Genomic DNA, 23,455 nt, shown 5'->3' with positions numbered 1-23,455 from the left:
CACTGGTACAAAATAATTACCAGGTGGGAGGACATCTTCTCACACTCTTATTTCTGTAAAAATTCTTGTATTTAATGTGGAATAAGACATTTATCAAATAATAGCAAGTAGGGAATGTTCCAAAACTCAATATCCTGAGAACAAATGGACTTTTTTTAACTACTTTCAAAACCATGTTTAGGAAAAATAGTGTTTTATTTAAAAAAATTAATCAAGCAAACCCAAAACTCAGAACAAATCAGAAAAGTCAAAACTAAACAAGTGAACAAAAAAAAAAAAACAAACACAAACAGAAGAGACATTAATTGACTTTTTCTCCCATCTAACTCTCCTCATGCTCCCTGGAAATAAATTCCTGTTTCTGAGAGAATGGTGGAAATGACACCTGGGAATGTGCTTTGCAGATTTAAATATGTTCACATTTAAAAGCTACCCTGCCTGTTGTTATGTAAAAGCCCAGTTAGTTTAGATTTCGTTGGCATAGCAAAATATTATCAATTACTTGGAAGTATCAAATGTATTTTCCTGACATGCCAGTTGTTCAGCAGAGCTCTAATTTGAATTTGCAGACTGTGTAGCTCTGCAGTGACACTGCATAGGAAGTGCTGGTATTTAACACTTGCAGATGCTTTTCACAGGCATTTTAAGAATTTAATGTTGGGAAATGGCTTGTGGCATGATTCCTGGGAGAAGCAGGAGGCTCCTTTAGGGTATTCAATTCCGTGCTTGGGCCAGGATGCCTGGGGCGGTGCTGTACATTCTGTCTAGTGCCCTGCGTGCCCTCACTAACGCTTCCTGCAAGTCATGGGCACTTGGGCTGCCTTCTGTCCTTTTCTTTCAAAATAGTTCTTAAATTTAAATGAAATGTTTCGTTTCCTTCTAAATTGGTAAGAGCATGATGATTCTTTGTCTACCAGGCTGAGCTCAATCACTAGGCAATGGCAAAGGTCTCCTCACCAAGCTTTCATTCCCTTCTTTTTCATAATCCCTCTTGCAATTCCTTTACCTGCTCTCTCCGTGTTATGAGGAACTCAGAAGTGAGGGTTTCTCATAGCAGGCCTGCTTCTTTATTTCCAGATCTATCTACTGCATTCTCTGTGGAAATCAAATCTGTGGAAATTTACTATCTTTTTGTCTTTTCACAATCAGTTTCCAGAGGAGACAGAAATGGACCTTTTGTCCGTAACTATTGATGGTCCCTCCCATTACTCATCTACTAGTGAAGGCTCATGCTCGGTATTTGGTTCACCCAAAACTCCAGCTGTCTTCTCACCCGGCATTCCCTTCCAGCCTGAAGAAGGACGCCGGGATGACAGCTTATCCTCCAGCAGTGAGGACTCGGAGAAGGAGGATGACCATGAAAGGGAGAGGACGTATTTTTACAGGAAACCACCGTAAGTAACGGTCCTGAGAAACAACACAGAAATGAAGAAGATACCTGCATATGCTTTCAGTACTCTCAAACTTGAAATATTGAATTTAAAACTACAAATTCTGTTGCTGATGAAATACTGAATATACTCAAGTGTGTGTGTGTGGAAGGCAGGTGAGGTTGTGTTCACTAGAGGTGACTGTGTGGGGAGGAGGGATCCTGATTGAAAAAGGAGGTAACTGATACAAATTTTAGGTCTTGGAACAGAATGAAAGGACTTGGAAAGTGAGGTTTTTGAGGCACAAAACCAGGTGCAGGTCCACAAACTGGTTGTAAAAACATGGATACTTACAAATATGAAATCTATTGTGTATCTATCTTTTTCTTCATTTTTTGATTGAGAACTTAAGAAAAGCTTAGTTTTTTGTACTAACTTATATTAAGAAATGTGGTGTGCTAATGCAAGATGGGTCACTGTAGTGCTGCATATCAGATAAAGCCTTTTCCCAGAATGTTTTTATAAGATCCTACAGTGTGGACATATTTTGGGAATGCCTTGTAGCCCCTGCTGAGGTAAATGTCTTGCTGATAATTGCCCCCCACCTGTGCCTGTGCAGGAGCACCTCTCGCAAGAAAGCCACAGGCTTTGCTGCTGTGCATCAGCTGTTCACTGAGCGCTGGCCAACGACGCCCACCAACAGGAGTGTCACTGGCACCACCACGGAGAGAAACATTGACTTTGAGCTTGATATTAGGGTTGAAATTGATTGTGGGAAGTGTGTGCTGCATCCCACAATGCTCCAGCAAGAGCATGACGACATCAGTTTACGAAGGTAAGAAATGTGTGCATTAGTTTATTACCAGCACTTTTTTTTAGTAATTATCACTGCTTAATAACAGCACCTTAAGTTGCAATTGTTCTGACCCAGTGTGGCACCGGAAATTACTTTAATAACATGAGTATATTTATTTCAGGAGCTATGATCGGAGTTCCAGAAGTCTGGATCAAGAGTCTCCTTCGAAAAAGAAGAAATTTCAGACTAATTATGCATCTACTACTCACTTACTTGCTGGCAAGAAAGTGCCATCATCTCTGCAGACAAAATCCAGTGATGTGGAAACAACAGTATTTTATATTCCTGGGGTGGATGTAAAGGTAAAATGAAGGGATAACTCAGAAGGCAGGCAGTGACAATGTTTTCTCTCCAACACAGTCAAACTGTACACTCCCTTGGTGTTTTAAATGTTGTTTCTATGTCCTAGCATGAACGGGTCTCAACAGAAATGTCCTTGTATTTTGTGATTTGAACCCCTAATGGAATAAGAACAGGGAAAAATCTGTCACTGCTTGAAGGAAATCTTCATGCAATTCAGTTGAGGCAATGCCATAAATCAAATGCTCCTCACTTAAAACAGCTTGGCTTTTCTAGTCTTTCAATGTGAAAGAACTATGTGTGTCCATGTCCAGTATTCCAGGCTGTCTTCAGGGATTACAGTTATACCTTAGGTCCTGCCTGTTGCTTTTAGACAAATTCAGGAATAACTAAATCTTCTCTACAACTTTTGTTATGTTCTGTGTTTTGAGTCATAGTCTGCTGTGTACGTGGAGGAGGTGTGAACCCCTGGGTTCAGGGGTATTTTGGTTTTTTTATGCCAGTTTCTGTAGGCCTGTGTTTAGTAATGGAACAGCTCCACCATGCATTAAGGCAGAAGGGAGGCTGTGTGCATACGTGGCACAGGATGCATGTGATGTGACAGAGAGAGAAGCAAGCTTTAGTGTTCCTAAATAATGAATTTTCTCTGTTTCTCTGTGTTTTGTTGAATTTTTTAATAGCTTATTAGCATATCTATTTTTTGTACTAAGTTTTCAGTTCTTTTGTGTACAGGATGTGAATTGGAATGTAATGTATCTTACAATGACATTTCTCTAAAGAATGAGGGAAGGAATGGCACCAAATGGCTGTACAGAAATTGAGTTCTTCATGTGAAGTAACTTGATCTTGCTTTGCTTTCCAGTTGCACTACAACTCCAAGACTCTAAAGACTGAATCGCCAAACACTTCTCGAGGATCCTCTTTGCCACGCACCCTTTCCAAAGAGTCCAAGCTGTATGGTATGAAAGATACTGCCACATCTCCTCCTCTCTCTAGCACTGTCCACAGCAAGACTAACACCTTACTTCCTCCCCAACCCCCACCCATCCCATCAGGTACTTATAGATGAATTTTCTGAACCTTTCATGGATATATTTTCCCTTGGTGTAATCTACTGCCTTTAGATCTGGCTGCACCTTACCTGGAGCAGTGTGTTTATCCATGCTTGACTTTGGCTGCAGAAACCTGACCCCAGAATCAAGAATGCAGTTCATAAAGCTGCATTTTTAGACATGGTTTGCCAAACCAGTCTGAGTAATATTTTTGTCATAGTTACCATATCCCAGTGTTAGATTGTCACTGCCTTCTCCCAGTTTTCATTTAACAAAAGAATGTTGGAAAGCAGTGTAAATATTTGTAAATAATTCACCCATTGAAGGCCTTTAAATAGCCATGATTTGGAGTAAGATGAGTTCAAATACAAGCTTTGTCATGTCTCCAATGATTCCTGTTTTCAAGCAGGAGGTGGCTGTTACCTCATGTCAGATCCAGAGGCATGTAGATTGCATCTCCAGTTTCTGAGGCATTCACTCTTCTCCTCTTTGGCATTTAATATTGCTTTAAACACAAAACCGAAATTTTGTCAGAACTTGATCACCAAGCAAAATTAGTAACTCGAAGTTGTGCTTTTGGGTTTTGCCTTATAAAATCACCAGAGATGCTGGGAGAGAACAGTGAAATGGGGATACCTTCCTCAATTCTCCATGCTGTTGAACCATTAGCTCTTACTCCTTTAGGTGGCCATCCTCTTTATGATTACCAGATGTTGTGTAGTGGTTTATGCTACTTCTCTTCACTTTTGTTCTCTAGTCTATATTCTTTCTTATCTTTGCTTTTGAATTCTTACCACATGATGTCCAGGTACTGAGTCTTGCTGCTTAAATGTCTGTAAGCTCTGCGTTTGGTGTGGAAATTGCACTTGTATGATAATATATATGCCCCCCCCAGACTAGAGGTTGGCTTATAATTGCTTTATTTCTTTATGCATTTTATTTTTATAAGTATTTATTAGTCCTGAATGGTTTTGAAACACATCTATTGTTGTTTATACTACTTTTAATAGTACTTTTCCTCTGGAATGGAGACCAACTTCTTGTGTTGTCTTTGGTTTCCAGATAGGACAATGTAGTCAGAGACATGAGGCAGAATAGTTTGCACAGAATGAAAAGTCAGTGCTATTGGTTTTTTTTTAGCAAATGAAAGGATTTTTAATCTCTGTTTTAGTAGTTAATTTTTATATTTGTCTTGGAGAATTTTAAATCTATGTCTCCATTGATGTATATTCATTCTAATAGCTATATTGCATAGAGACAGTAAGTGAGCTGGTACTTCTCTGCATATTAATATTTTGATGAGCATGGATTCAAGATTCCTCTTCCACAAATTAACAAAACACTAACCTTTTTATTAGTTTATACTCTGGTTAGTTCCAAGCTTTCAAAAATTATGGTTTAGAATCCTTAGTCATTCTTTGCATAAATATAATAGGACTTGCCATTTGTAGTTTTAATTTTTTGATGTATTTTCTCTATTTAAACTGACGTTCTTTCCAGACTTGTTGATTTATTTTTCCTAATACCACTTTCATTTCCAGTCAGCTGTGGCTTTTTTGCACTGGGTATTTGGAGAAGAACTATCTGTGTTTGCTTTCAGTTCTAGAAAGTGAGGTGTTGACAATGACAACAAGAGTGCTGGGTCGAGAACATGAGCATGGAATAACTGCAATTAAGCCTTACAGACTAATGGTTATTTTTGCAAAGTGAAAACTTAATGACTTCATTTCTTGTAGCAGACCTGATCTAGATCTCTTCAGATGATAGAGAAAATTAGAGGGCACAGCTTGATAACTTATCGAAGCATCTTCTAATGTTTATCAGTTACTGCTCAGTGGTATTACCTTAGGCAAATGTATCTTCTCAATGTTACAGCCAAAGGGAAAGGAAGTGGTGGAGTGAAAACTGCTAAACTCTACGCATGGGTTGCGCTCCAGTCACTGCCAGAGGAGATGGTGATCAGCCCCTGCCTCTTGGACTTCCTGGAGAAAGCCCTTGAAACCATTCCCATCACACCCATTGAAAGGAATTACACAGGTCAGTTGCACAGTTGTATTCTGGCATGCTGTGCTTTTTTGGTATTGAGCTGCTTTTCCTTTCAAATTCTACTTTCTAATGAGTTCTTGTACTTGTTAAAAGCTGTTAGTTCCCAGGATGAAGACATGGGGCAGTTTGATATACAAGATCCCTTGGAAGAGTCCACAACATCCTTGGTGTCATCCTCAACATCAGCATATTCCTCCTTCCCTGTAGATGTGGTGGTTTATGTACGAGTCCAGGTGAGGGTTTAACTCAACATTCAGAGTAGTAACTTGCTTTAGTCACTGTCTTTTAAACAAGCTGTGCTTTTAAGTTTGATTTTTAAAGAATAAAAACTCTTGAAAAAAAATTTTAATGAATAAAAAGTAAAGTGTCCCTTCTGAATGCTTTATTTTCTTTCTGCCTGTCAGCCTTCTCAAATCAAGTTCAGCTGCTTGCCAGTATCCAGAGTCGAATGTATGCTGAAGTTGCCTTCCCTGGATCTTGTTTTCTCTTCCAACCGAGGAGAACTGGAAACTTTAGGCACAACATACCCATCAGAAAGTGTGTCCATTGGTGGCAGTACTCCACAGAGTGGCTCAAAGAATTCAGCTAGTAAATCTGGAGCACCAGGTAATACATGTGTGGATGTCAATTCTCTACACAAAATATTTAAGCTATATTGCTGCTAGAGGGCATATTTTGGAGTGTATTTGGTCTGTTTAATATTGCTGTTAGCATTAAGTATTCTTTCATGTTTGAAAATGCTTTCAAAATCTGATTTTTGCCTCCCAAAAAATGACTGCAGGTTCATCGCCTGGCCTTGGCAGCCCTCTGGGTAGGACGAGGCACAGCAGCAGTCAGTCAGATCTGACTACTTCCAGCAGCAGCTCTTCAGGCCTGAGCTTTACTGCCTGCATGTCTGACTTCTCCCTTTACGTGTTCCATCCCTACGGAGCTGGAAAACAAAAATCAGCTGTTACTGTGCTAACCCCTGGATCAGGAGCCTTGGGTATGGAACAAGGTTTTGTTTGTTTTATGAACATGATTCAAGCGTGGCATGCATTTCTGAACTGCAGGTTTGAAAGGATAACAGAAAATGAAAACGTTTCCTTCATGCTTCTAGGGAACGTGGATGAGGAGCCAACTTCGGTCACTGGCCGGAAGGACTCCCTGAGCATCAACCTGGAGTTTGTGAAAGTCAGCCTGTCACGGATCAGGCGATCGGGAGGCTCCTCCTTTTTTGAGAGTCAGTCTGCGAGCAAAGCTACCAGCAAGATAGACACCACATTGATCAACATATCTGGTAAATGCTTCTTTCATTTTAATCCCAGCTAATTAGAGAACTGCTGCTCCAGCGATGGACTTTACTCGTGGCAGCTTTCTTTTTTTGTAAGATCTATGTATTTATTTTCTGCCCCTGCACATGGGATCCTGACTTACTGGGAAAACAGCAGGATGGTTGTGATTAATCTGCCATTAAAATCCTCCCATGAGGAGTCTGAGGTACATCCAGCACAAGCAGGACTCAACATAATCTGTATTCTTGGGTTCCACTGTGTCTTTATGAAGTGCATTTATATCTAATGTTTGGACTCGGAGAAATGGCAACACCTCAGTAAAACTACGTTTTCATGACAGCAGAGACAGTACTACTAGGTGAAGGAGAAAATGACTTGGTTACCGAAGCCTGTTATTACTGGAAATTTACAATTGTGTGCATGTGCTTTTTCAGCTGTCTGTGACATAGGATCTGCTTCTTTCAAATACGACATGCGCCGCCTCAGTGAGATCCTGGCCTTCCCCAGGGCTTGGTACAGGAGAAGCATTGCTAGAAGGCTTTTCCTGGGTGATCAGACAATAAATCTGCCAGGTAAGAGACTGCTGCTTATCACAAAAAATCTTGTTACACAAAGAGTTCCAGTAGGAATTTTTATAAGCATTAATTACCCATGTCATATTATATCACTGAATAAGTGTAAATGTATTATGATTTATTCTACATGCAGTCACTCAGAGACATTTGATAGGAAATCCTAGACAGAAGACGTGAAAAATTCCTAACATAGGTCACTGAACAATTTAAAGAGCATATTCCAAGGCCAGGTTGGATGGGGCCCTGAGCAGCCCAATCTAATAAATGGCATCCCTGCCCATGGCAGGGTTGCAGCCAAATGATATTTAAGGTCCCTTCCCAAACCGTTCTATAGTTCTGTGATATATAAACAAAAACAGTAGAAGACTTTGAGTTATGTCAAATGAAATACATTTATTTCTTAATACTTCTTAGTATACGTGAGGATATGGTTAGACACAAATGAAACAAGTTTTTCTGTATTTCCTGTGCTGCGTTTTCTCCAGTAGCATCAGGCCCTGGCACACCAGATTCAATTGAAGGAGTGAGCCAGCACCTTTCTCCTGAATCCTCAAGGAAGGCATACTGTAGGACATGGGAGCAGCCCTGCCAATCTGCTTCCTTCACTCACATGGCACAGTCCCCCAATGTTTTCAGTGAGCACAGTGCCAGCAGCAGTATGTCACCAGGGACAGCATCTCACAGCCTCAAGTCTCCAGCTGTCACAAGATCCAGGAGCGTGTCTGACTCCTCAGTGCCTCAGAGAGGTGAGTAGATAATGACTTGTATGTTTGTTTTTTTAAAAGTATTTCCATCAGCTGTGTTAAAGAAGTATGTCATTACCACTTTGAAAATATTATTTTCTACAGTGCCTGGCACTGGAGAGTCAATGGCTTAGAGATTAAAATGGATGAATGAAAGTTGTTAGCATATTTTCCATAAAATTTCCCTATCTGTGAGTCAATTTCTGTGACAGCTGAAGCAATGTATATTGCAAATCCTTTAGTTCTCATTTATTGTCTCTTATGGTTTTGTGTTCTTAATAAATATGGTGCTTGTCAGTCCTTTTGTAATATTCAAATATATTCAATATATTCAGTATTCATGGATATATTCTGCCAGTTTTTCCTAGCATGTGGAATAATTTCAATTTTTATCTTTTTTTTTTTCTGTGTAGATACTATCTCAAAGACATCAACTCCATTTAATAAGTCAAATAAAGCTGGAAGCCAGCAAGGAACACCATGGGAAACACTGGTTGTGTTTGCTATGAACCTGAAACAATTAAATGTTCAGATGAATATGAGCAATGTAATGGGCAATACTACGTAAGTAGAAAATACAATCAAGTATGTTTTAGCAGGTAGTGGGGTTTGGGGGGAAAAAGCCATTTTTTTTCTCCACAGACTGTTAACAGTCTGTTGTCTTTTAGCTTTAAAATCCTACCCTTTTCAGTTTTGAACTGAGAATTCCCTCATGAATACTGAAATTGCTTAATCCTGAAGTCACAAATGCCTAAACAACCTTATTTACTGCTTTCCAGTAGATGATACTCAGTTTCTCTTTTGGGAACCTGGAAAGTTGTTGTCTATTTTCATCTCTGTTCTAGGTGGACCACCAGTGGTTTGAAAAGTCAGGGCCGTCTGTCTGTGGGCAGTAGCAGAGATCGGGAAATCAGCATGTCTGTGGGCTTGGGAAGATCCCAACTGGACTCCAGAGGGGGAGTTGTTGGAGGTACCATAGATGTTAACACCCTGGAGATGGTGGGTAAGTTGGAAAGCCTCCTGCTGGTAGCATGTGCTCCAGTCAATAAAGGTGATATCACTGGAAAAACTGTTTTTCATCTCTTTAATTCTGTATTTCTATATTGCTTTGGTTCTATTTCAGCTCATATTTCTGAACACCCAAACCAACAGCCCAATCATAAAATTGAAATTACTATGGGTTCTACTGAAGCACGTGTTGACTACATGGGATCCAGTATCCTAATGGGAATCTTCAGTAATGCTGATCTTAAACTGCAGGATGAATGGAAAATTAATCTGTATAATAATCTGGATTCAAGCATGACTGATAAAAGGTAATATTATTTCCTTAAAATGTATGATGTTTGATAATGTCAAATGTCTCCTGTCCAATACTTTAACCAGAAATGTGTCAGCTAGAAGGCAAAGGATTCATTGTTTGGTTTTGGTTGTTTGTTTTTTTAAAATTGTTGGTTGTAAATATATTAACTGCTAATTTTCTTGCTATTTTTACTACCTAGTGAGATATTTGTCCACGGGGACTTGAAATGGGATATCTTCCAAGTGATGATTTCAAGGTCGACTACGCCAGACCTGATAAAAATAGGAATGAAACTCCAGGAGTTCTTCACTCAGCAGTTTGATACAAGCAAGCGAGCGCTGTCCACGTGGGGACCTGTTCCTTATCTCCGTCCCAAGACAGTGGCAAACAACTTGGAGAAAACCTCACATGAGCAATGTAAGTGCTACCAAAAAATAATGATTCCCAATTAAAATGTTTTAATTGCTGAAATTGCCTAGGAGACAGTGTCAGTGAAACAGATAAGAAAATATAACTCATAACTCCATGTTTTACTAAGAATATAAATATGCCAGCACTTTTTCTGTGTCTTGCCTGAAGTTTGCTGTTCATGTTTGCTCTGCAGTGTTGGATGCAGCCCATCATCGCCACTGGCCAGGAGTTCTGAAGGTGGTATCTGGGTGCCACATATCCCTGTTCCAGATGCCACTGCCAGAAGATGGGATGCAGTTTGGAGGATCCATGAGCCTCCATGGGAACCACATGACCCTGGCTTGTTTTCATGGACCTAATTTCCGCTCAAAATCATGGGCCTTATTTCACCTGGAAGAACCCAATATTGCGTTTTGGACAGAAGCCCAGAAAGTTTTGGAAGATGGTAATTTGAACTGTTTACTCATTCCTCTAAATGTCTTTACATGAGGTTTTAATAATGTATTATTATGTGATAATAAATCAAAGAAAAAATTATTTTCTTTTTCTGAATCAAGAATGTTTCCCAAAAACATACCAGTTACCTAAAAACAATCTGTTCCCTCCACCCCTTTACCACAATTTGCTTTATCTGTGGAATAAAGTGCATTTTCAAATGTACTGGATATGTCCCTGATAATGAGCCTACTGAGTGGATTGCCTGGCTTTTTAACTGTGTATCTGTGTAGTCCTTCCTAGCTGCAGGATGAATTTTGATGACCTTATTACTTATATTTGTCTTAATATTGTGAGGCTTTATTGTCTGTAGCTACTGAGGATTTAATTTCTCTGTTTTCAAGCTTTATACCAGGTTTTATTCCACTGGCACACTAATTATTCATATTAAATACCTGTAGGAGAATGAGAGAAAATTCCACTACCCTCACAAAGCTGCTTTTACTTTCTTTTTTCCTCTCCTACCCCATGTTGCCCACACCTTCAATGCAGGTACCAGTGAACACTCCACGTACATTGTTCAAACCCTGGACTTTCATTTGGGCCATAACACCATGGTCACCAAGCCCTGTGGGGCCCTGGAAAGCCCCATGGCCACCATCACAAAGATAACGCGGCGCCGCCACGAAAACCCCCCCCATGGAGTTGCCAGTGTGAAGGAGTGGTTCAATTATGTGACAGCCACGAGGAATGAAGGTTAGTCAGGTTCATTCAGACTGGGGATTGATCTGCTTGCAGATGGAGCTGTTGAAAAGCTGCTACATCTCAAGCGTATAAACAAGAAATTCGATTGACCTTTTCTAGCTACGCTTTTGGGAGTAGAATAAAAGAGAAAATCTTCGCAATAATCATACAGCAGCAGTTTTACAAGTGACTTTTCTTAACTTTTTTGCCCTGTCATGATTTAACATCTCCCATTGTTCCTGTAGAGTTGAACCTGCTGCGGAATGTTGATGCCAACAACCCAGAGAGCAGCACAACAGTGAAAAGCTCAAGCTTGTTAAGTGGCTTCAGGGGTGGCTCCAGTTACAACCATGAAACTGAAACCATCTTTGCATTGCCAAGGATGCAGCTGGATTTTAAATCTATCCATGTTCAAGAGCCCCAAGAGCCTTCATTACAAGGTGCAGTAAAACATAATTTGTTTTTTCTTGGTGAAAAACTATTTCTCGCAAATTAAGAGTTAAAGGCAACGGTATTGTGCTGATAAGAGGATTTAATATGAGAATTGCTGCAGATCTGCAAGAAAAGACAACATTTTATAGTAAAATGTAGAGGGAATTATTTTGAGGGAGTGAAGGTCTAGTGCAGAGACTGGTTGTTGTAAGAAAAAACTTACTAAGAGAAATTAATATGGACATTTCGGCTACACTGGCTGTTTCATGGGCTTTGTTTCCTTATATTTATTAAAATGTTAACTGTGGTTCCTTCCTCTCAAGAGTTGCTGGTTCAATGAAAAATATTCTTTTCAATTGATTTGCATTCAAATTCTATGTACTTTTAGATTTACTGTATGTACTTGTTAAGTGTATTGATACTATTTTTATCTGGCTGTAGATACAAGTGTTAAACCAAAGGTGGAATGCAGTGTGGTAACTGAATTTACAGACCACATCTGTGTGACCATGGATGCTGAACTGATCATGTTTCTTCATGATTTGGTGTCTGCTTATCTAAAAGAAAAAGAAAAAGGTGAGTTGTTGTTCATCAAGTAACACTTGTCTGACAATCTGCAGTTGTCAGATTATTTGACAGTAAATACTCTAAGTCATAATCATGCTCCTATTTTGACACCTGGTGTTTAACTTTCTCTTCATAACATGGTATAGGCGGATGAAAACTTTTAGAAAGCTTTAATCTTGTTATTGCAATCCTTTCATCAATGGATTCTTTTCAAGACATGCATTTTTCTGATTTCAGAATGATTTACTTTTTTGCCTTTCTAATGTTCAGTTGCAGCATTCAAATTTGGCACGTTCATTCTTAAGCAATATGTGGCCTTCTGCAGAAAATCTGGAAACATGAGGGGGTTCTCTTCGTGTTGATACTCATGCTTTTATTTAAACTGTGTACAAAAGGAATCCAAGTGAGTGGCTCATGGCTGACTGGTGTTTTTGCTCTCTCCCCTTTGCAGCAATTTTTCCTCCTCGTATTCTGGCCGCTCGTCCAGGGCAGAAGAACTCTGTTGGTGTCCTTGAGGACAGCTCCACTGACAAAGAGGCAGAAGAAAGCATTACCTACACTACAGTTGACTGGAGGGAGTTTATGTGCAATACTTGGCATTTGGAACCCACGCTCAGGTAAGAAACACCTTTAGCTGCAGTCTCTTTGGCTATGCATTAACTTCTGGGTTAGAATTTATGCAGATTAAAGGCATTGTGAAGGCCCTTCTGAATTAGGATACAGTAAACTTAAACTCAGTTATTTCAGTCAGGTTTTTCACTTAAACGTCCTCTTCCTTTGAGATGTTCCATTGATCATCTTGAGCTTATCTGTCTCAATCAACTTTGAAACAATGCCTGTTAGATTTAAGTTGGTCACGAGTAACACTGGGGGAAATTGATTTTTTTGTATATACAAATGACGATTTGCTATATATTTCAAACTGAGTCTTCTATTTATTGCTTTTTTTAGATTAATATCCTGGACTGGGAGAAAAATCGATCCTGTTGGTGTTGACTACATCCTCCAAAAGCTTGGCTTTCACCATGCAAGGACTACTATCCCTAAGTGGCTGCAGCGTGGTGTCATGGATCCTTTGGACAAAGTTTTGTCAGTCCTTATAAAGAAACTTGGTACTGCACTACAAGATGAAAAGGAAAGGAAAGGAAAAGACAAAGAAGAATATTAAATGTACAATGTGACAAACCTAACTCCATTTGATTTTATCAAAGTGTTTATTATATTTTAAGAACTTAAATATGGTTTAAAGAGAAACCTAACAGCTTTTTGCTACTCTATTTAAAACTTACATTGTGAGTAACTGTTTACTGTGGTACTTGATACCATTCTGTATTTGAAGTTATTGCATGATGATGATGATGACCAATGTACATTCTGTGAAGGAATAGCTGGAACACTGTAAATCTGCTCCTCAGCGTCCATTTTATGATGTGCAATATGATCCTGCATCTTTACAATACTTGCAGATTAACTGTGAATTTTCTTAAAATTTTACTTGCCATAACACAAACCCCTCGTTGATGTGACCAGTAATTGATTTGTCAATGTAGACTGGTGTAAATTATATATATATATAACTTATGAAACTGTGATTGCCTTAGTGCTAAAAATCATGAAGTTTATTACACTTGTAATAAAATTTAACTACTGTACAGGACCTTTTTTTTATATTGATCAAGGATGCTGAACAGCAAGAAGAGTGTTTTTAAGTGTAACTTTGCAGACTGTGATTCAAGTGATGTAAAGCCCAGGAGCCGGGCGTCAGGAGCCCGGGAAGCAGCCGCAGGGCCGGAAGCGCCGCCCCGACCCGAGAAGCCGGGATCGAGGAAGGAGCTGCTCCCGGCCCCTGACGGCTGTGGCGGCTTCGGGTACCGCCCTTGCCCGGTGGGAGCGGCCCGAGAAAGGGAGCAGGGGGCCGGGAAGGCTATAGCAGGTGGCTGGGAAGCGCTATTGAAGCGGAGCGGGCAGCACAGGGGCAACACTTAGCGGCGGCCTCATCTCCACAGCTGCTCCCTCAGCACAGCAGCGGCTTCGCGCCTCGGCCGCGCCCCTCCCGAAAGGGCGGGAAGGGCTGTGAGGGGCCGCCCCCGGCTCGGAAGGGCGGAGGGCTGTTCGCCTCTCGGGGGCCGCCGCCTCAGGCTGGCAGGCAGCTCCCGGCTCCTCCAACCTCGTGTGCCCTCAGGGGTGCTCTGCCTGCCCGCGGGGAGTGAGCGCTCAGGAGCCTTCCGCAGCAGGACGAGGGCAGCAGGTGCAGGTACCAAACCCTTCAGCTCCAGCGCCGGCTCGGCCTGGAAGCTTGAGAGGGATCAGCTTTGCTGCTTTAGTTGGCCTCACTCCCTCAGGAGGGGTGGCTTGAGGAGTTGGTGTGTCCTCTGAGGGGCAGAGCCGCGCTAGGTGTGAGGGAGAAGTGGCCACTGTGTGGGGAAGGACGTCGGGTCTGGGTTCTACCCCAGCCCTGGGCGAGTTGTTCCTGTGAAATAGCTTGGCCAGGAGGACTGCTGGTGTTTTTGCAGGGCGTTTTTACTACTGGCAGCGTTAGTGAGTTAAGTTTCCCTAGGTCGGTCGGAAATGGCGAGCAACAATGGCTGCTTTGAGGGTGCGGCAATGTTCGCCTTCGACCCCGCGCCTGAGAAGATTTTGCCCCCCGAGGTTCTCAGACAGCCAATTTCAAAGGATCTCTCCGAGGCTGTGACTGCAAGGCTGAATCCTCCACCTTGTAAGACGTGCAGTGCATCAGAGGTGATGAAAAATCCAGGTATAGTTTGCACTTTATATAGTGGGGTTGCCTGTTAATGGTGTTGAAGGTAAATTCGCTTTTTCTTATTGCTGTATTTTCTTACATGACTTCTTTGCCATCTCCTTAAACTTCCCTCCTCTTCTAAAGTCTTTTTGTGCTGGAAGTTTTTTAGCCATTTGTTGTGGGGTGGCATATGTATTCTGCAGCATTACCTAATTGTAAAGTTCAAGTTAAAAAGTACTGTCGAGTGATAAAATATAGAATATGTTCTGCTGCATGAGTTTTCATAAATAACATTGTGAAAGGGTTTAACTGCAGTTTGAGATGTCCCAGGATGTATTTTGAGTTGTGTCATTTTGAGTAGTTGTGTTGCGGTAAAGGCACCTGTTAAGATGCTTAAAAGCGAGGATTTCTTTTGCTTCTTGGCTGGGAAGTGTTTGTCCTTGGGTGTATCACACCGCTGAAGCTGATTATTTCATCCATCCAGTGTTTGCTCAAACTTTTACAGTGCCTTAAAACAGAGAGTCCCCACTGCTCCCCAGCTTTGTGTGGAAAACACACAGGTCGCACCGTTTGGTATCTGCCATCAGCAACTTCGTTTTGATTGTTGATTTACAAGTGAGGGGAGGGGGAATATATGTTGTATTTTTTTGTTATATATCTCTGTCTATAATCAGAAATTACTTTTTTTTACTACAGTAAAAGGTTTGATGCTTTTAAAAGAGGATGTACGCACTTTTGGAATTGCTGTTGTTGCTAATGTAGAGTTCAGTACAAAACAGTAATGCTCTACAGTAAATTTTGGTTTGCTTTTTTAAGAAGTGTCTGAAAGGCATTTTTTGTAAGCAGGTTTTCAGAGAGTGTGCTCAGTTCTATCCTTAATTTTATTTAAGGACCTTTTCTTTTTGAAGGAGCTGACACCACCGTATTTTCAGCCCTTCCCTCACAGAAAGACCTGGATTTGATTGAAAGATACAAACAGGGAGTAATAAACGCAGTATCTGCCTTGCATCTGTATGCCAAAATGCACCACCTGCAGCTTGAATTTAAAGAAACCAACTTGGAAGGTAAACACTTCTGCTACTAAATAAAGTAGTATTTGCTTATCCTTGAGAGTATCTAAGTTGATGTGCTGGTGCTGATGCAGCTGAACCTTTTTACTGTTGATTGCACTAGCCCCACATATATTGAGTTTTGGCTGCCCTTTAGCTGCCTCCTCAGCTGTTTCTCATGATGAGGTGCTACAAAAATCGATCAGGTGAATTGTGTTTAATTATGGCTGTCAACAGAACTTTGTGAAGACTGCATTAACTACCAAAGTTCTTGGGGAGGTTAGGGATATGAGGGTTTTACTTGGCCAAAATTGTCTTTTTGTCTTGTATTTGTTCTAGGACTTAGTATAAGGACATAAAGCTATGGATGAAATGCCTTAAAATAATTTCACTGATTGTGTCTTGTTTTTTCTTCTCCCTTAAAGGTGATATCATAAGGCCTTATTTTGCCTATTGTGCTGTGATAAATGGTGTTTGCTACAAGACTGGCCTGGGAAAGAACAAGAAGGAATGTAAATTAAATGCAGCTAAACTGACTCTTGCTGAGCTACTTGACTTGGAGAATACAGGGGCAAAGTCTTTTGAAGATTCAGGTAAATATTGTAGCAACACCTAACTAGAACTTGAAATGCTTGGCTTAACAGTGTCCTTTGCAAAACATCTGTGGTTTTATTAAATGCTGCAGTATTGACCTCTCTCAGATTTTTTGAATCCTTGAGGCAAATTTGTAGTTTGGTTCTGAATCTGTCCTTTATTTTTTTCATTTGTTTATTAAGAGTTACATCAGCTGATGCCAGGGGTACTGAAGGAATTAATTTGTTGCTGTTGCACTTGATTTGCTCCTTATTAGGTACAGCGACATGAAGTACATCTTAAGTGGGTTTGAATTTTTATGGTTAAAAGACTTCCTCAGTGAGATACTTCTTTCAACAGAGTTCAGTTGCCATAATATTTTATCTTTTGAGTTCTGCTATCTGAATCATTCTAAGCTTACAAGGACTTCAGAATCAGAAGAGGAAGTTCATAGAGAATTAGAAAGTTTGACTTGCTGCAAATAGTGCAATATTGGTGTTTAGAAATTAGGCATGTTCATCCCACTTCAAAATATTCTTAAATTCTTAGATTTTCCCTGTGTTCCTGCTGAGCCCCGACCTCCAGGAAACTCTGCTTGTGTTTCAAGGACTGGTAAGGAATAGTCTTGGTTTTCCTCTGTTGATTCAAATTGCTCAGCAGATAGTTTATGTTTAAAAATTTTTCATCTTCTAATACGGTAAGTGATCTCTATGTTGTTAATATTTTATTAGCTTTTAAACATATTTTATTAATTGTTTTAAACGTATTTGAAGGCTATAAGAACTAGTATTGCTAGGATGATTCTACAGAAGGACACAACCTCAGTAAATCGCTTGAATTCAGTCAATTTGCTTAAATTTCTATCACCAGTCCAGGTGATAGAAATAGAGACAGTATTTTCTGTCCTTACTTGAGCTAGGGCAGTAGGTGATCATATTTGGGCGGTGTCTGTTGTTACTATAATGCATGATAAAAGCGTCAAGTGTTTGGGTGTTCTTGAGCTTTTTTAAATCCCGAGGATCATCAGAATCCCAAAAATACATGTGGTTGTGCTTATGCATGTGCTTAGGGTTATAATTTGCTCATATCTGTTTTTTCTGCTACCTGCAAAGTTGTGTCTTGATGGATTCTGTTGTTTCATTTAGGAGGAGCACATGCCTATCAAAAACTCTCACAAATGCTTGAGGAAGTGTTTAACCGCCTGACTGCCCAACACCCCGAGTACCAAAGCTGTGGCAGTTCCCTGGCTGCCTTCATCATTGAAAAGGGCAAGTTTGGTTTGATGTGAGCACTTGGGAGCAGTTTGGTGGGCAGCCAGGCCAGCTGAACCTACCACCATCTCTGGTTTTAGGTGGGGAGCATGAGGTGGTAGCTCTGGGGACAGGAGAATGCAACTACAGCCGGCGCTTTGAGTCCTGTGGGAGGCTCTTGCACGACAGCCATGCTGTTGTCACTGCCAGGCGTTCCCTGCTCAGGTGAGAATGTCTCTGCAAATCTTTCCCTTGCAGCCAGTTTGTGTCAGTTTCACTTCTGCACTTGAATTCTGTAGTTATGTAAAAAAACTAATATATATCCGTATATGTATATATAGTGTAAAATATATTAATTTATTTTTCTTTTAGATTTTTTTACAGGCATCTTTTGCTGTTCTATAACAAAAATCCAGCCAAGGCAGAGAGATCCATATTTTGCACAGCACCAGGCTCAAAGCTGCTTACTTTAAAGCGAAATATAACTCTCTCTCTGTACATGAACCAGCTTCCAAAAGGAACTGCTCAGTTAGAATCAGAGGTGTAAGTACCATGGTATTGCCTGAGATAAAGTGGAAGATTAATTTTTATCTTGTTTTGGGAATGTTAGTGCACAGGCTAGTTATGATAAATATGCAACACAGCTCAATATGATACAGAAAACTTCTACATGGGTTATAGACGTTTATTGGGTTTGCTTGTTACAGACAATAACCTGTTTGCCCCCTTCACAAGATACTATTAAATCGTTAATTTTACCACTGAGCAAGTGGATGCAATGATTTAATGCCATTATATGCATTACAAGATTGGAGTACATAAAGCCTTGAATTGAAACAAAAGGCTCTGTTTTGATGTCTTACCCCTTTATAACTAAGGGAAAAAACTGTTTTGCTTCAGAACAGCCACTGGTTTGTCTCCCTTAGGTGTTGTATCTTCTTACTTAAATATTTTTAATCACAGTGAGAGTTACATTTTAAAGGAGATTTTAAGAACCTTACAGCTTTTTTTCCCCAAGTGACTTCTGTTAAGAGTGTGAGTAGACAAAAAAGTGACAGCTTGTTTGCAGCTGATTTTTTTAATGTGTGCACAACTGGTGGCTAAGATTAGACTGAGTGGCTGTTTCCTATTTAAATACTGATTTCAGTGTTACAGGCGCTCGAGCAGCTCAGTCTGGTGTTTCTGAGAATTACAGACCTTGAAGATAATACAAGGCCTATATCTACTGATTATTTTTTTTTCTGAGAAACAGCATTAGATACCACTTGCTGTAATCTCTGATCAGAGTGCTTTCTCACTGAAATCCATTCTCTTGACCTGCCTTAGGCATCTCGGTCCCCAGTCTATATCTGCTTACGAAGCCAGTGAAGAACTGAGTCTGCACGTTGCTTTAGAAGGCAGGATTTACCTGGCTGTTTGTTGTCCCCCCAAGACTGTCAGAGTGACCAGCATGTCAGCTGGTGACAAACTGACCAAGTGGGAGGTGGTTGGTCTTCAGGGAGCCTTGCTGAGCCACTTCATTGAACCTGTGTACATCAGCAACATTCTTGTGGGTATGTTCAATGCAAATTGCAGGTGAGGGGGTTTGTGTGTTTTTGTATGCCAATCTGATGGCGTTTTATAAAGCATGAACTAAACCACAGATTCTTTGAAGAATTACAGAATTGTTCCTTGAGATGCAGTGGACCAAAGTGTATTTATTTAGTAGGCAGTCAGAATTGCTGTTGGATATGAGGTAATGTGGGCAAACTCCTTAACATATTTTCTAGTCTGAAAGGGGGATGAAATACTGTTTTAGCAGGGAACATAAAGAGTTGGTGAAAAACAGTGCTTCAAAAAAAAAAAAGAAAGATCCAATGAAAATAATGGTGCCTCTGGAGAAGAAAATTGGAAATAATTTTTGTTCTGTGAATTGAATATTGGAACTGATCTTTAGAAACATGAATTTTATGTGAAAAAATGACTGTAATAGATCAAGAATGCAGAAATATCTACATTTTTAACTATTTAATTTGATGTACTTGCATGTGGCTGATCTTGTCCTGTTTATTAGGAAATGGAAGTTGTAAGGATACAAAAGGACTGGACATAACCATAAAGCAGCGTCTTGATGATGAACTTACTTCAAAGCTTCCCATGCATTACCTGGTCAATAGATCTCATATTTACTTGGTGAAGGCTGCACTACTAATCCAAACAGATCTGAACCAGTGGTCACTTAGTTTGAATTGGACATTGTCAGATGCATCTCTGGAGGTTGTGGATGGATTAAGTGGGAAAACGACTGAAAGGTCAGCATTTATCTTCATTTTGGTGGAAATAATGGGTTTGTGCTGGTTTAGTGGAGTATTCAGTTTTTAAAGCTATGAGAGAAATTCTCTCCCATGTTAGCTGAAAGCATCCTGTGATTAGGTGAAGTTTTAGAGATCTTGTAAGCTCACAGTGAAATACCAGGATACCAAACAAAACAGTTCTCTCAGTGAAGATATCTGTAGTCCATTGGCTGTAGTAGTGAAAATGTTTTAGCTTTCCCAATGCATAAAACTAATTAGGATTCTAATCAAGATGGATTCTAATTGAGATGGATTCCAGCATGATGGTATTCACAAAGTGTTAGGAGGGAGGGGAAAACCCTGTAAGCATCAGAACATCTCCCTGTAGTGCGTTTGTTCCTGAGTTCTATCCCTGTTTCCCTGCTCTGCCCGCAGCTCCCCGTTCCGCAGCGGCACCTGCCTGGCCAGCCGCCTGTGCAAGGCTGCCATGTTCAGCAGATTCAGGATGCTCGCCAGGGAAGCAGGACGGGATGACCTGCTCCAGGTTGCAACATACCATGAGGCAAAGGTGAGCTAACACAGGGAGAGGTATGATTTTTGCAGTGTTTGTGCTTGTGCTTATTGCATGTTGGTGGTAAAGATCACGGATCTCTGTAACCGTAATTCTTGAGATTTTTTCAAGGCTTTTCTTTTTTCTTCTTTTAGGTTAAATCTCAGTTGTACCAAGAAGCTAAAAGCTTGCTGCAGAGCTACTTAGAGCAGCACAGTTATGGATCGTGGATTGTGAAGTCGCCACATATTGAACAGTTCAGTGATTGATGGAGGTGGATTAAATGTTAAGTCTGTTTGAATGATCTGTTTCAGTAAATAGAGTTCCAAGTAGTAAAATGTTCAACTTGAAGTTTGTAGTTACAGGAAGAAAATTCCAGAACTGCTTATTGTCAGTTTAAATTTAGTTATTAAACCACCTGTAATAGTTCAGTCTTTTCCCAAAATTGATGTTTTCTCATAGGTGGGAGTAACCTACTGCTTTGTAAATCTTTGTTCTGCTTTGCCCCACAGTGCCACCTCATTTCAGCTCACTGACCCTGACTCCTACACATTCCCACCCTGTGGAATTAACATGTTTTTTTCCTGATAGTTTCAGAATTTCTGTCTATTGATTTCTTCTTTTTCCTCCCTTTCTCATAACTTTAGAAAAGAAAAAAAAATCAGTAAAAGCTGGATTTCTTTAAAAAAAAGGGCATACTAATGTGAATATCTTTCAGAAAAAAAAATAAAGAAATGGGCAGTCTGTGCTTTATTTGTAGGCATTCATCCTTTGCTGAGAGTTTTGTTTAGGGTGGATCTGCCAAGTAGTTTATATTGTTTATGCTAGAAGAATTGAAAATAATTTTTGTACTTTCATATATGAAACCTGGAATGACCAGCTATTACTCAACTGTCTTGTGACAATTACTGGTTCTGGTAGTTGCTTAAAGCATTATGCAGGTGTCAAAGCTGTTAAGAAAGAAAATAATGCCATGTAGTATACAAGTCTCCAGAAACAAGGTTTTTTCAGCTTTTGTGATTTGCCTCAAACTCCATCAATGTTAATGCTTTTGGATGAGTTGGACTCTTGCGCTGAAGATGACTTCATCACTGCTGACAAGTGCTAGTGAAATTGTCTGCATACACGGTAACCTCGAAAATGATGCCTGTCATAAGGGAATTAACTTCCTTCTAAGTCCGGGTAAGAACATGGTAGTGTTGGGAAGGTGATGTTAAGTGCCATATGTGGAGTTGGTGTGGTGTCTTGAACACTGGTGTGTTCAAACTAGACAGTACACTTGGATTATGTTTGTGATTTCTGTAAATCATGCAAGTGGGGGCTTATGCAGTATTCTCATACATCAGGAATAGTGAGTGTAATGCTGTAGTCGTGTTTCACCTTCTTAGTGTTAGAGGATTCTCAGAGAAGTTCCTCCTCCTGGTGTTTCTTTCCTTAATCTGTTCTTCCAGCTTATACCATATGTAGAGTCTTCTGTTGGGATGATCTTACACTGATTCACAAGCTGTTGAAACTTGCTGACTTGTTACTGCTTGGTCCTTGACCTTTTTTGGCTCATGTTCTCTCTTGTTTCCTGTTACTGTCCCTTAACTTTGGGGGGTTGTGTGGTGGTATTTGGTTTATTGTGGCATATGGAACTGCTTGTTCGATGTAATGTTTCCTAAGAATGCTTGGGAATGGTCGTCATATTCCAGGCTAGAGCACAGTGTTGCCTTTCTGTAGGTGTTAAAAGTTCAATAAATGTCCTTGACAATGTGTTACCTATACCTTCGTGCATACAGGTGCTGGGACATGACATACAAATCTGACATACACATCGCATACCACACATGTGTTTGCATTCTATACACTTCTGGATTGTTTTTTGTATGAACTTAGTCTTCTGATGAGGTATCGGCACCAAGGTGTTTCCTGTAGTTGACCCAGAAGCCTTAATTATGTGCAAGTACATACTTAGTACAATCTTTTTTTGTGTGCTTCAGCCATTTTACTAATTGAACACCAAACTGAAATTTCCACGGAACTTAGGTGCTGTGTTAGGAAGAGAGATGTTAGGGAAGAGCTTGTGTTTGGCTGTACACAATCACTGTGTCCTTGAGCAGTAACTTGATGGCAACAGTGTAGGTCCAGTTCTTTTACCTGTATTGTTCTTTGATTTAGTAGCAGCATATGCAGCATGCAATAAGCTAGTAAATGGAAGTGTGGAGACGTTGCATCCAGGTTTTTCCTCAGCTACTTCAGCAACTCCAACATGTGTGATCCTACAAGCTTGAGAGGGGCAAGAGTGCTGCAGTTCCAGTGCTGAGGCTGGAGCTGTATTCCCAGCAGGTCCAGGCGCACGGAACAGGAGTGCATCACACAGATACGGCACAGAGCAGACAGAGGCAGGTGAGCACCACTAGCAGCAGCCTGTGGCTGAGCTCAGCCTCTCCCTTCCATGCTTGAGAAGAACTGAGCTCCAGGGGGAAGAATGGATGTACACATGGATATGGGGTGGGTGTGGGAATGTTCTTTCCACTTCCTGGAGCTCTGCCTGACTCACACAGCTGGGTGGAGCACAGTGTATTTTAGGAATGGTACTTCCCAATTCCATGCCCCCCACTGGGACTCTCCAACCCAGTGCTCTCTCTGCTTCCCTGTTTCTCCCTTCATCTTCCTTCTGCAGTGGGTTGGAGTGGAGAATTGGAGGCAGAAAGGGAAAGGCTGTGGAGTTGAGATAAGAATTTACTGGAAACAGTGATTGTGCACATGGGGGGAAAAAAAACCCAATAATAGACAATAGTGGACAGCTCCCTCCACCATTTTCTGAACCAGAAGGAAATCCTGGAAGAGGATCCCTTTCCTCCATCCCTGCTGATGATGTGAGGTGATACAGAATGACCTCTGTGTCTTGGTTGTGCCCTCTTCTGGAT

General features: G+C 40.6%; 2 protein-coding genes across 11 annotated transcripts in view; both read left to right on the top strand.

The window, feature by feature from the left end:
• Nucleotides 1-13,760, top strand: part of BLTP1 (bridge-like lipid transfer protein family member 1) — an 86,742-nt gene extending 72,982 nt beyond the window's left edge. For 5 of the 10 annotated variants that reach the window (XM_072928776.1, XM_072928777.1, XM_030271992.4 and 2 more), the window contains 21 exons: nt 1,150-1,394; nt 1,990-2,205; nt 2,348-2,528; nt 3,389-3,581; nt 5,454-5,615; nt 5,718-5,857; nt 6,029-6,230; nt 6,406-6,609; nt 6,724-6,903; nt 7,333-7,470; nt 7,959-8,219; nt 8,630-8,780; nt 9,062-9,219; nt 9,340-9,532; nt 9,719-9,936; nt 10,124-10,375; nt 10,918-11,121; nt 11,355-11,549; nt 11,983-12,117; nt 12,560-12,725; nt 13,060-13,760. In XM_072928776.1, the coding sequence (XP_072784877.1) occupies nt 1,150-1,394; nt 1,990-2,205; nt 2,348-2,528; nt 3,389-3,581; nt 5,454-5,615; nt 5,718-5,857; nt 6,029-6,230; nt 6,406-6,609; nt 6,724-6,903; nt 7,333-7,470; nt 7,959-8,219; nt 8,630-8,780; nt 9,062-9,219; nt 9,340-9,532; nt 9,719-9,936; nt 10,124-10,375; nt 10,918-11,121; nt 11,355-11,549; nt 11,983-12,117; nt 12,560-12,725; nt 13,060-13,276 (4,011 nt within the window). In that variant the 3' untranslated portion in view covers nt 13,277-13,760. The remainder of the gene's footprint in view (nt 1-1,149; nt 1,395-1,989; nt 2,206-2,347; nt 2,529-3,388; nt 3,582-5,453; nt 5,616-5,717; nt 5,858-6,028; nt 6,231-6,405; nt 6,610-6,723; nt 6,904-7,332; nt 7,471-7,958; nt 8,220-8,629; nt 8,781-9,061; nt 9,220-9,339; nt 9,533-9,718; nt 9,937-10,123; nt 10,376-10,917; nt 11,122-11,354; nt 11,550-11,982; nt 12,118-12,559; nt 12,726-13,059) is intronic. The other 5 variants (XM_030271997.4, XM_041716004.2, XM_072928781.1 and 2 more) reach the window with 3 other exon arrangements.
• A 93-nt stretch (nt 13,761-13,853) lies between these two features.
• Nucleotides 13,854-22,319, top strand: ADAD1 (adenosine deaminase domain containing 1). The gene is made up of 11 exons (XM_041716001.2): nt 13,854-14,863; nt 15,739-15,912; nt 16,323-16,490; nt 17,020-17,082; nt 17,616-17,738; nt 17,822-17,945; nt 18,093-18,263; nt 19,047-19,273; nt 19,774-20,011; nt 20,429-20,561; nt 20,699-22,319. The coding sequence occupies exons 1-11, from the start codon at nt 14,677-14,679 to the stop codon at nt 20,810-20,812; spliced, it is 1,722 nt and encodes a 573-aa protein (XP_041571935.2). The 5' UTR covers nt 13,854-14,676; the 3' UTR covers nt 20,813-22,319.
• The last annotated feature ends 1,136 nt before the right edge of the window (nt 22,320-23,455 follow it).

The sequence above is a fragment of the Taeniopygia guttata genome, chromosome 4, assembly GCF_048771995.1.
Source record: "Taeniopygia guttata chromosome 4, bTaeGut7.mat, whole genome shotgun sequence".
Classification (NCBI taxonomy): domain Eukaryota; kingdom Metazoa; phylum Chordata; class Aves; order Passeriformes; family Estrildidae; genus Taeniopygia; species Taeniopygia guttata.
The sequence above is the reverse complement of the archived record's forward strand: the minus strand, read 5'-3'. Positions and strand labels throughout refer to the sequence as shown.

Excerpts from the sequence above, each read along its gene's own strand:
- ADAD1 (XM_041716001.2), top strand. The coding sequence starts at position 14,677 with ATGGCGAGCAACAATGGCTGCTTTGAGGGTGCGGCAATGTTCGCCTTC. Across the intron at positions 20,012-20,428 it reads AGTGGGAAAACGACTGAAAG|CTCCCCGTTCCGCAGCGGCA; the intron begins GTCAGCATTTAT and ends CTCTGCCCGCAG. Across the intron at positions 20,562-20,698 it reads CAACATACCATGAGGCAAAG|GTTAAATCTCAGTTGTACCA; the intron begins GTGAGCTAACAC and ends TTCTTCTTTTAG.